This window comes from Phalaenopsis equestris, unplaced genomic scaffold, assembly GCF_001263595.1.
Source record: "Phalaenopsis equestris unplaced genomic scaffold, ASM126359v1 Scaffold000413, whole genome shotgun sequence".
Taxonomy (NCBI): Eukaryota; Viridiplantae; Streptophyta; class Magnoliopsida; order Asparagales; family Orchidaceae; genus Phalaenopsis; species Phalaenopsis equestris.
The window spans coordinates 330,552-342,692 of NW_018164854.1; the positions used below are offsets into that span (position 1 = coordinate 330,552).

The window sequence follows — 12,141 nt, forward strand, 5'->3', positions numbered from 1 at the left end:
TGAAAACTAAAAAGGTGGAGCATCATTCTTTACCTTTCGATGTATGCCGATGATGTTGCCATGGTTTCCTATTATCACAACCGTATTCCAGAGAACTTCTCCATGCCTAACATCCCTTTCAAGAATTGGGCTCACTATCACCATGTTGTACTTTCGAGCAAGACCTTGAAGAAACTGCGTGCTTTCTCCATCAATTGGTTCTGCAAATTCACACCATCTCTTCTCTCTCGTGCAAAAGGCAAATGGCATCATCCATGCTTCCTGCACTCATAATAAAACTTTGTAAATCTTGACTAGGAATTTCAAATCTTTTTAACATTTTCAGAACATACTTGTAAGCATATGATGTTGACACCAAAAGCACCAGCTGCATCGATCATAGATTTTACTTTTTGCATGATGGCCTTTTTCTGTTCATTAAAAGGTGCAGTAGTAGGAAGTACAATGGAATTTTGGATTATGCCTACACGAACAATTCGAGATTGCCTTAGTGCCTCTTTGTCAGCACGGAAGCCGAAGGCCTGCATATATACATAGTTAAAATGAAATATGGATATATGGAATTTTTTTTTTTTGAAAGGTGGTTTTTATGAAAGCATTACACAGGTAACCATTGAGGTGAGTTATTAATACAATGAAGCTACTTCTCAACTGTTCCATCTTTTCAAGCCTAACAGTAACTATTTCATAACATTTTAGTAACAAAATCAACAAAAGAGAACGACGGAAGAACATGATCCTACTTACCTGCAAATCGAAATCATGTTTAGTGGACAGAGAGGAAGCAGCCTCAGGCAGAAGAATGCGGTCAAGAGGTTTCCCACAGTTCAATCCCACCAACATGCGACTCACTTCCTGCAAATTTGCATAAACAGTTTGTGTAAGGGTTATTTTAATCAAACCAAATAGCAACTATTCTTTTGAAGCTTGACATCATGCCATCATCAAAATAAATACCAAACATTCTTTTAAAGCTTGACATCCTTGTGATTTTTGCAAGGCAGAATATTTGTGATTGTATAAGAAGAGCTTTTAGGTCTAAGCGACATACAAAGATTCCACCTACAAAATAAAACAACCCACAACATGCCAAAAATGCAACATTTTTTATGTGAAAAATCCGGAAAAGAAAAAATACAAGACCTAGCCATATAGAAATAGTTTCACCATCTACGTTGAACCTTACAAAAATCCACCCTTTCGAATGGTTGGAGGAAGAGGGGATTGCAAATTTGAATTTTAAGGAATATATACTACAAAGATAGCATTGGAAGATGGTAGAGCTGATGAGTATCTATGGTGGACAACAATGGATATCAGCGTCAATCCATGACAACGCATAACAAGAAATAACAGATAACATAACAATGGTTGTCGGGGGCTATCGAAGAACAAGTGATGACAATTATCTTCATCAATTAATGAATGATAGCTAATGATGGTGTTAGTGTCTGGAAAAGAGGACCCTAAAAATAGTTGATCAGGGTTCCAAATGGCAATCAAAGCTCTAAAATTTTTTTAAGTTCATCATATGCTAAAAGAGCTTAATTATGTATGAACATAGTTTATTTATTAATTTGTTAACTTGATATTTTGGCCAATTGCATCAAAATATAGCTGCTCTATCACCCGAAAAAAATCTCTCTCAATCATTTTATGTTTTGTGAACATACTGTTGCATTAATGAATCCCTATAAGATGCTTTGTATAAACACACCTTTTTTGACAATAATCATGAAAAAATTAGAATAAGTTTGACCCTCAAATGGATTCAAAAAGTTTTTTTAATATGCTTTTTAGTATTGATTTAACTCCATTTGAACTTTCATCCAAACATTCTTGTTATCATCGAGCTTGTTTCATAAAATTATACTGCATTGACTAAAGAATTACTGAAAAAAGTTGTTCGAACCATCTCAGGATTAATTCTTGAAGTTTCTGACACAAAAATTTTGGATTTCAGGATCTAAAAATTGCAATAAAATTCAAGCCAGATAAATAAAAAAATTATACTTTTTTATGGTGTATCAACAATGAGTATGTAATTTCAAGATGACATAGAAATTGCCACAAGATATTAATTTTTTTACCTGTACATGAGCTGATTACACTATGTTCACGGTGGACTATAACAAAATTCAATATAAGTAATTTAACTAATGATACCACGTATAACACGCCTGCCGTCTAAGAGTCTTAGATTCGCAAAATCATTCATTTTCATCAGCCAATCAGATCACCAAGATTGACATCCAGTAAATGACTTCACAAAAGAGAAAACATATAAAACAAATTGTTAAACTTCTATTTTAGGGTAAAGCGCTAATCCCAATCGCGACAAGCTATACGATTTAAGCCGATTCAATCAACTTCAGGCTGCAAGAAAACTCGAAAGGAATAAAAATATAAGAGAATAACAGAATTTCAATGTTTGGAAGAAACCTGGAAGATTTCAGGCTTTAGGGAGGCCTCGAGGAGGCGATGCAGAGAGTCAAAGCCATGGATAGATCCCTCCGGTACTGTTTGTGCCGAATCCCTCTCTGCCGCCACCTCTCCATTCGTATTCTCTGCTTGATCGCTATTGAGATCGGCTTCCATACTTTCTCCGATCTCAGATCGGCCAGCAGTAGAAGAGAGCCGGAGGACGGCTGCAGAAATGGGAAATGTGCAATTCTTTCCGATTGGGAGATGCACATGTTAAATTGTCGGCCCAATATTAAAATAATAAGAAGAAAAACTCGAAGCATCCAAAAGCTAAATTGAACTTTTTGTCATTTTGTATTCCGTCAAATTAGAAAAAAAGAATATTTAGTCTCATTTCAATTTAAGATTTAGATATTTTTTTCAATTATTTTCTTTTTCCATTTGAATTCATATTCAACATCTAGGGCAAGTCACCTTATGAAATTCTCTCTAAACCAAGAAATGTTGATTTAATCACAAAATGATTGGGAGAATGATGTCAATGAGTTGAGTTTATTAGCTGCGGCAGGAAAAATTCAGCATGTGAAATTATTTCTCTGTATTTACTGGTGCTATTAATGTCGTCATGATGATAATATTACGGAGTTATTCTGGTGTGATTAATGTACTATTTGATAGCAACGTTACTGTTATGTTGGAGGGTGGACATGACATTATTTAGATATTATTATAGTGTTATAGTTGTAATATTGGTTTTAATTACCCAGTTTAATTGGAATTTTATGTTGACTGTTAATAGTATTATCCTTTTAATATTGTGGTTATTTTTGTCCTGATTTTTTAATAAGGTTAGTTGGGTGTTATTTCGGTTTTATCATGGGGTTATACTAGTGTTATTGGATCTAATTAATTGTTTTATTGGAGTATTATGTTGTCATTGTAATAAGTGTTATTTTGGTGTTATTATTGGTGGTATTATGGTATTATTTTTGTATTATTAGCTTTGAACTATACATTTATGCTATTATAGTATTATTTCTATATTATTATGGTGGTATTATGTATTATGATATTATTTTTGTATCGTTTTATACTAGTCTTATTTGATTTATTAATTGGTTTTGTTGAAGCGTTATTTTTGTCATTCCAATAATTGTATGTTGAAGTTTGCAGTTCCCCTAGCTTGTGTGTGCATTGATCCAATTGTGGATAGGTTGCTTTGCGCAATGGTCCATTAAAAGAATGAAGCCTATGAACATTATTGTGCATATGCACACCAAATTGGATTCACTGTGCGAAAGGATCACGTGGGTTTTTGGCGAATTCAAAAAGAATTAAGACAAATGATTTCATTTGTGGTAAAATTGATTTCAAAAAAGAATTGAATAACAATGTGATGGTGAAGTTTAGAAAAGGGGACACAAGGACTAGTTGTCTAGCCATGATCCGATACGTCATCAATGTTGAAGATAACTGGTCGGTTAAGAAATTTATAGAAAGTTATAACCATCATTTGGCGGCGGACGATGACAAACATCTATTGTGTTCTAGCCGAAAAATGAGTGATATCAATGTAAAATTGCTCATATTGATGACACAATCTGGGATTAAAACAAGCGATGCATTTAGTTTTCTTGCTACAGAATTTGGGGAGTGGAGAATCTTGATTGCACGAAGAGGGATGCTTATAATCTCATACAAAGAAAGAGAAGAGTTAAAATTGAATATGAGGACACTAATTCTCTACTACGATTGTTCACTGAGAGACAAGCTGAGGATACGATGTTTGCATGAGACACCCAAATTGATGAGTCTGGTAGTTTGTTGAATTTCTTTTGAAGTGATGGGATATACAAACTTGATCACGATTGGTTTGAGGATGTCATAATATTTGATACAAGTTATAGACTAAATAAATACAATTTATGTTGTGCTCCTATTTTCAGTGTAAACCACCACTGACAGAATGTTCTATTTGGAGTTGATTTTTTGTCAGATGAAAAAGTTGACTCATTCAAGTGATTATTCAATTCATTTATCTGGATAATAGATAACAATCACCCGAGAACAATATTCATTGACCAGGATCAAGCAATGACCAGAGCAATTGAAGAGTGTCAGCCGCACACCAGATATAGATTATGCTAATGACATATTTATAAGAAATTGTCTTCAAAAGTTCATTATAGTGTGAGCACCAAGAGAGTCAATGAGTTTTTTTATAAATGCATGGGTAGATGCAACTTCGAGGAGGAGTTTGAAGAAACATGGTGTACAATGATTGAGCTAGGAAATCTACACGAGAATGCTTGGTTGAATAGTTTGTACAATATCGGACATAAGTGGTCAACAATATTCAATAAGGAAATATTTGGGATGAGGATCTTATCAATGCAAAGAAGCGAGTCTACAAATAAGATATGTCATTGTGCCTCCAAGCCAACAAGTACCCTTACTGAAAGTTTTTTTAGCCTTAAAAATGTCATGAAATCTTGGTGAATAAATGAGAATGATGAAGATTTTAAATATGAACAATTTGTAATTATTCCCGTTGTAAAAAGTAGTCCCATGTTGAGGCAAGGTGCTTTAGTTTATACGATGAGTTATATTCAATATTTGAAATAGAGTTGTTTCATGGTTTGTGTGGACTTGCTGTGGAGTGTTCAGCCATCGAAGATTTAAAATTTTACATTATAAATTTAGATAATGATCACACAGACAGACCCTGGATTATTAAAGTCGACAAAAATAATTCTGAAATTACATGCAATTGCAAAAAATTTGAAATGATGAGTTTATTATATGCTCACACTTTAAGGGTGCTTAATCATGAGAATATAACAAAGATCTTTTATAATTATATATTATTACGGTGGTCTTGTTGGCATCAATTTTTGATGTCTTGAGTGTAGGGTGTCCACCTGTATGACTCGGGATAGTCTACGGCCTGACTGTAATATCTGATAGTTCAGACACCCACTCGAGATCTTTTTGGCACGTGTTGAGGGGCACCTAGTTGGGATCATTTTGTTAGGCTTTGGCTTTCGCTTAGACGAAGGACGGTCGACATTTGGCACGTCGAACGATTTCAATCGGGTCGACGAATATCATTCGTCGTGTTGCGTGCGAATGACTCAAATTGACGCTATCGTTAGCCCGGAGGATGAAATGGACCACGTGAATGAGTTCGGAACGTCGATTTCAGCTATGGAGGATGTTCACTTCGCTACGGCTTTGCGTATAAGGGTGAATATGTGAAAATTATCGTTTTGGGCACGGTAGTAAAAAAAGTGGTCTGGATGACTCTAGATGATGAAACAGACTGTGTCAATGCGTCCGGAACATTGATTTTAGCCAGGAAGTACATCCACTTCGTTGTGATGACGTATACAAGCTAAAAATGTATTAAGGATATTATATAATATTATAATTATTATATATTATCCCTTATAAACCTACGTCATTTCTACCCGTTTCTCCTTTATCTATCACGAGACCAGCGCTGCCATCCCCTCCTTTGCGATAAACCTAGCCTCGCTCCCCCTTCGGCCGACGGTCGGTCGACCCTGGCGAACTCACCGGAGCTGCTGGCGGCGTCCCCCTCCCCGACGAACGCCGACCTTCTCTCCCTCTTTTCCCTGAGCGCCACACCCCGAGCAGCCAAACTGCCGGATCTCCTCCCATGCCGACGTCCCGAGCCGCTGGATCTCTTCCCTCATCATCGACGCTGCTAGCCTATTTCCTTGCCTCCATATCTCCCCGCCGGTGAGCACCTACAGAGATCCGAAAATCCCTATTTTTTTTCTCCTACCTGAGGCCATGGATGCAGATGGGGCGAGCTCAAATTTGTGGTAAACTCTTTGCTCTAAATCCTCTATTATATGCCATAAATTTGGTTAATGGATATAGAATCCTTTCATGTTAATGATTTAATTTGTGGAGCTCCAAAGCAGTGAGAATTGAGCTAAATTAAAATTGTTTTCTGATGTTTTCCTGCTTTGATTAAGCAAAGGAGGATCTTTTGTGATTTATAGTTGTCAACACTGCAATATTTGCAGTGTTAAGAAATTGTCTTGGGGATAAGGTGAGAGCGCAAAAAACTGGATCAACATTCATCATTTTCTCATCATTTTCAGCTCATTCATGTTGTCTTCAAATATGACAAGCTTGTCCTTATCGAGCACGTATCTCACTATGGATGACCGACATCTACAACTCATGTGTCTTGCGTTCACAAACCTACATAAAACAAAATAATGCAAAAAAATATTTGGGGACGTATAGTCATTATTAAGTTGTTATTTCAATGTTATTTACTCTTTGTTAAGGTTTTTAGGGTAAGCGAGTTAAGTAGACATGTTTTATTTTGAGGTTATTCTGGTAATATTTAAGCATTATTATAATATCACTCAGAAATTTTTTATAGAATTATTTAGGTGATATTATGATATTATTTTCGTGGTGTTATTTGGTGTTAGTTGCTATTATTAAAAAAAATTAGGTATTATAAATAGAATAATTATAGTATTATTTAGGTATTATTCTAGTATTATTTCGGTGGTGTTATGTGGTGTTAGTTTGATATTATTATTAAAATTAAAGTTTGATTCAATCTTATTCATGTATTACTCAGGTATTAATATAGTATTATTTAGGAAATATTCAGGTAATATTTCGGTAGTGTTATGTGGTGTTAGTTCGCTATTATTATTAAAATTCAGATTTTATTCTGGTATAATTCTGGTATTATTATGATAATATTGAGTGAATTTGTGATATTTAGTTCAGACTACTGTCAAATATTACTCAAATACTACTCAAATATTATCCTAAAACAGTAAATTTGAGCTAAATACCTGAGTGATTTGGTTTTTGGGCTTTTAGATAAACAAAAATATCATTCATTGAAGTATCTATTCTGAATACTATATGAATGAATTTCTACACCATGTTAACATAGACATGTCAATGAAAGTAGAACCACAAAATAAAAATTATCTGGATGAACTATCTTGGTTTTCCTTCTTCTTACGCTCGTTCGCTTCGTTCTTCTTGCGCTCATCAGTTTCCATTTTCAAATGCTCTTCATTTTCCATTATCAACGGCTATTCGGTCTCCATTCTCAAAAGACTCTCTTCGGTATCCGTCTGCCTGAGCTCAAATTCCATCTTGGTAAGGAGAAATCACAACTTTACTTCGACTGGCGAATAACAACACAAAACCCTAAGCTTTTCTGATTCAAGAAAGCAATCCAAAACCCTAAACGATTACTGAATGACAGTGCTCTACGCTCGGGCGACGTTTAGTTTTCTGGAATGATGATCTGACGTCTTGATAAGGCGCACAGTTTAATTTTTAGGTGCTTGGGCCGGACTCGAGCCGGGCTGCGCAGTAAGAAAATAAAATTTTAATTTTTTTACTTTGGGGCCGCATTTACACGTGTCATGTTTTAATTGGACACCGCACGCAAGTCTGTGTGCTGTGTCCACATAGAATAAGCGCTCCTCTATGCATTAAACGGATGACGATATTTTGTTTTTGTTTGTTAATTGAAAAAAACTATTTAATTTGTGTTTTTGTAATTATTTGCATCTATTTTTCTTAAATAAATTGATTTATTCTTAAGAAATCAAGATTAATTTTAATTACTTTTTACTAAGTATCACGGCCTAAAAATTTAATTTCACATAACAAATATCATCACTTTAATTAAAATAAAATAAAAAATATATTTTCATGCATAAATAAAATGATATATGCATAAAAATTAAAATATAAGTGTTGGATATGTAAATACAGATGAGTTGTGTATTATTTATGTAAATATTCCTCAAATAGTTAAATAAATATATGATTATATCTCATAAATATGCATTTATTATCTTTCTATTTAACATAATTGACACGACTCTAACAAATCTTAAATCTTTAACATCTAAATATGGAGGCATGATATAGATCTCCATGCGACTTTTTGAGCAAGAATCTTTCAATATGCATTTATTATCTTTCTATTTAACATAATTGAAACCCTAAACTTTCAAATTTCGATAATCCATAACTCCAATTTCAACAAACTTAGTGTCAAACTGACCGGATCGATGACAAGAACCCAATGTTACCAAAATTGATCCAATCCGAATCAAATCAAGCAATTACACCTTTTTTGAAAGTTTTATGAACACATTTTAAATGTCAAAAGAATGTCATTTCTAACGAGTTTATAGTCAAATCGAGTGTCTTGGCAAGATAAATCCAAATAACATAAGATTACTCAATTCTGATATCATTAAGACACTCAAATGCTCATCAAATGATGTTTGATCGACCATCTAAGTCGTCTGATCAAAGTGATTCATAATCTTGCATTAACTGTACTCAGAACTCTATAAATATAACCTCACCCCTCTCATAGAAGGGAGAAAACTTGAAACCGAAGAAGAGCTTGAAGCTTTGAGAAGTAGCTGAAATCTAACACAACTCCAGCTGTCGTCGAGCATAATCAACCGCCGTCGACCCCCTCTTGCTGTTGTTGAGCATCGCTAACTGTTGTTGACTTATGTTGACCACCACCGACTGCAGTGACAACCACTTGTCGGCTGTCGCTGATTGTTATCAGCCGCCGCCCGTTTTTTGCAAAAAAGTTCATCTTCACGTCAATTTTGTAACTTGGGAGATCTTCTAACATTTTCTTGCCTGTGAGAGAAGTCGTTGCAGCTGTAATCATCACTTAAAGTAAAACTCTTAAACTAGGTCAGACACCGTGATTTTCTCTTTATGAGATTTCCAGGTAAAAACTTTTCGTGTCATTACTAATTATCCTTCTCTCTTCTGAGTATATGTTGAATATTTGTATCATGCTAAGACGACAATGTACTACTCTAAAGTCGTGACTTTTCTAACACACATCAACAACTTTTATATAGCATAATTTACAAAGAACTTAAAAGTACAAGTGTGTAACTACTAAAACTTGTCGACGTAGAAGTCAATACCTTATGGGTTGACGTAATGCATGCGTTGATATTTAATTTATTTTTCAAAAAGATAGGGTATGTATTTAAGTTTTAAATTATTTCTTTCATCATTTATAGTCAAAATTTCTTACTCCTTTTATATTAAAAATAAGAATATATAAAAAAATATGACACAAGCAGAAGACAACGATGTAATTAAATGAATCCATGAATGCAAACATTAAAAAGCTCCTTTCGGAAATGATTAAAAGGCCATGGATTATTTTCACATTATTAAAATAAAGTAGAAACATTCGGCCTTTACGCCAGAAATCATAAATTTGAGACTTTATTCATATATACTAACTTATGATTAAATTTAATCAAAATTAAGGAAAAAACTCTTATAAGATGAAATTGTGAATATCACAAACGAGTCGAACACGAGCCACCCTAGGCTCAGCTCATGTCCGACTTCTTAAAAAATATCACTGTCGTGTTAAGGGTTGGAGCAAGATTTAGATCTTTTGTTTATATTAACACACCATTTAAATATAATTTAATATATATATATTTTATTTTTTTAATCCATAATTTTAATTGATTATAAATCTTTATAGTTTTGCTGTCAGTTAAATTTTTTAAAAATATATATTATATCAAACAAAAAAAATATTCGTGTTTGGCTCGTCAGTTAGCGAATGAATTGAGTGGTTTTAAAATTACTCGAAATGATCAATTTTAGGTGTTTTAAAAATAGCTCGAGTTATTGTAAAAGTGAATACATATCTAAACAAAATAAATTAATGAAATATATTTTAACAAATAAAAATGAAAGTAAATAAAATTCAAAATAGATCTTTTAGGTGCACCTACTTCAGCTAACTATTTTTTTTTTTTTTTCATTCTAGTGGACTCATGCACCAGCTTTAAAGAAAATATTTCGTCTCATATTAGGTTTTAGTCTTATTTATTTATTTATTTTTATACCTTTCAAGTGGCCACGCTTCGCACGTTGCCGAAGGATTTAAATCCACGTGCTAAAAATGATATAATCGTTTTTTTTTTGTCAAAAAAATATAATAAATGGGCATGCTAGACCGTGGTTGCCTCCACGCCGCACGCCTCTCCTTTAATAAATTAAAGATATGTTTGGGGCAGCTTATGCGTTTCAGGATAAGCTGCTTATCCTGAAACGCGGCCTGCGGGCCGACTGGATGGTTTGACCCGCAGCTTGCGTTTAGTGTAAAAACTCAAACGCAGTTTCGGATAAGCTGGTGAAACGCGCGAACCAAACATCCCGCACTTATAAGCTGCCCCAAACGGACCTCCCCTGGCGGGAGGTGTCGCCGGCGATTCGTTCCTTCACCCGCTCGAACCGTGAAACAGAGCAGGGGATTGTGATTCCTCCAACATGGCCAAACCCGAACTCCTCCTCAACCTCCCTAAGCAATTCTGCGAAAAGCGGATGGTTAAAATAAACCACAGGCACAACGCACCGCTGCGGCGGCGACCCCACCTTCCCCATTTCCCCGCCGCCCACATAAACCACCAAGTGTCCCTTCGGCGGCCGCTTCTCTCCCTCGCCGCCGACAATCGGCTCCGGCATCTTAAGCCCAGCCTGCATTTGAAATATCGGCCCCACAGCGAGAACCGCTCCGATCCCATCGTTGAGCCGCATTCTGTCTCGCGGAACGGGGAACGAGCCGGTTCGAGGAGGCTGTAATGTGTCGACCGGCCGGAGGGCATCCATCCCCAACCTTGAACCAGCCGCCGCCGGATACGTAGAACTCTGTCTACGTACACCGAGTCTTTGCAGGATTTGTGCATGTGCATCAGAAGCTTATCTTGGCCTGCTTTTGGAGTGATGGAGAAGGGGGAGGGAAGAAGCTATTATAAGGAGGACGGTCGGCCGTACGGTCTGGGTCTACGTACACCGAGTCTTTGCAGGATTTGTTTATTCGGTCATTTATTGGAGATTTTGCATGCATCGCACCGGAAATAATAAGACTTATCTCACGCTTATTCTATAAAATTTTCATTTGCAACAATAATTTATCCATTGTGTGGGGTCCGCTGCATAAGTTTTTTTTTTTAATTTAAATGTTTAAATATAGAGTTTTTAAAATCTGGACATTTGTTATTTTGTCATTTTCTCGTCAATTTCTCGTCCCTCATCTTCTCATATTCGCCTTGAATCCCTGCAGTTAGGGCTACAAATGGACCGAGTTTTGAATATTTACTTGTAAGTAGGCTCGATGAAAGCTCGTTCTTTCGTTTGATTGGCTAATTGAATAAGTCTGAATACTTTTATAAATGCTCCATTTGTTAACTGAACATGCTTGAATGTCTTTGTTTGATTCATTTACGTTTATGAACATTATCATTTAAAGTTCATGAAAAAATCTCATTAACATAAACATGTTTGATGAATAGTTTCATTTAAATTTCATAAATAAGATCTATTTAAGGCTTATGAATAAAATCGAGTAAAACTTAGTTTAAATTCGTGAATAAGCTTAATTAAAGTTTTACTCAAAATTATTTTATATTAAATTAAATTACTTTTTAATCTGCTCGATAATGACTTCATTATCTCATTTGACATCAAGAACAGACGATACGAATGAGAATGCAGATATTGTTAGTCGGAGGCAACGGAATATCGATCCAATTGTCTCATATATGACGACTCGGAACTGAGACAATTGGATAGGTATTCCTTTGCCTCTGACTAACAAACCGTACGAATGAGCGTGCG

The 12,141-nt window shown here is 35.2% G+C and overlaps 2 protein-coding genes across 2 annotated transcripts in view; both read right to left on the reverse strand.

The window, feature by feature from the left end:
- LOC110027040 (beta-ureidopropionase) overlaps positions 1 to 2,705 on the reverse strand; it is a 3,683-nt gene extending 978 nt beyond the window's left edge. The window contains exons 1-4 of the mRNA XM_020728303.1: positions 2,443 to 2,705; positions 748 to 855; positions 333 to 521; positions 34 to 261 (exon numbers count right to left, since the gene is read on the reverse strand). Coding sequence (XP_020583962.1) covers positions 34 to 261; positions 333 to 521; positions 748 to 855; positions 2,443 to 2,598 — 681 coding nt within the window. The 5' untranslated portion in view covers positions 2,599 to 2,705. The remainder of the gene's footprint in view (positions 1 to 33; positions 262 to 332; positions 522 to 747; positions 856 to 2,442) is intronic.
- A 7,981-nt stretch (positions 2,706 to 10,686) lies between these two features.
- LOC110027052 (auxin-responsive protein SAUR40-like) lies at positions 10,687 to 11,133 on the reverse strand. The gene has a single exon (XM_020728322.1). The coding sequence runs from the start codon at positions 11,131 to 11,133 to the stop codon at positions 10,687 to 10,689; it is 447 nt and encodes a 148-aa protein (XP_020583981.1).
- Positions 11,134 to 12,141: the final 1,008 nt, after the last annotated feature.

Excerpts from the sequence above, each read along its gene's own strand:
- LOC110027052 (XM_020728322.1), bottom strand. The coding sequence starts at position 11,133 with ATGGATGCCCTCCGGCCGGTCGACACATTACAGCCTCCTCGAACCGGC.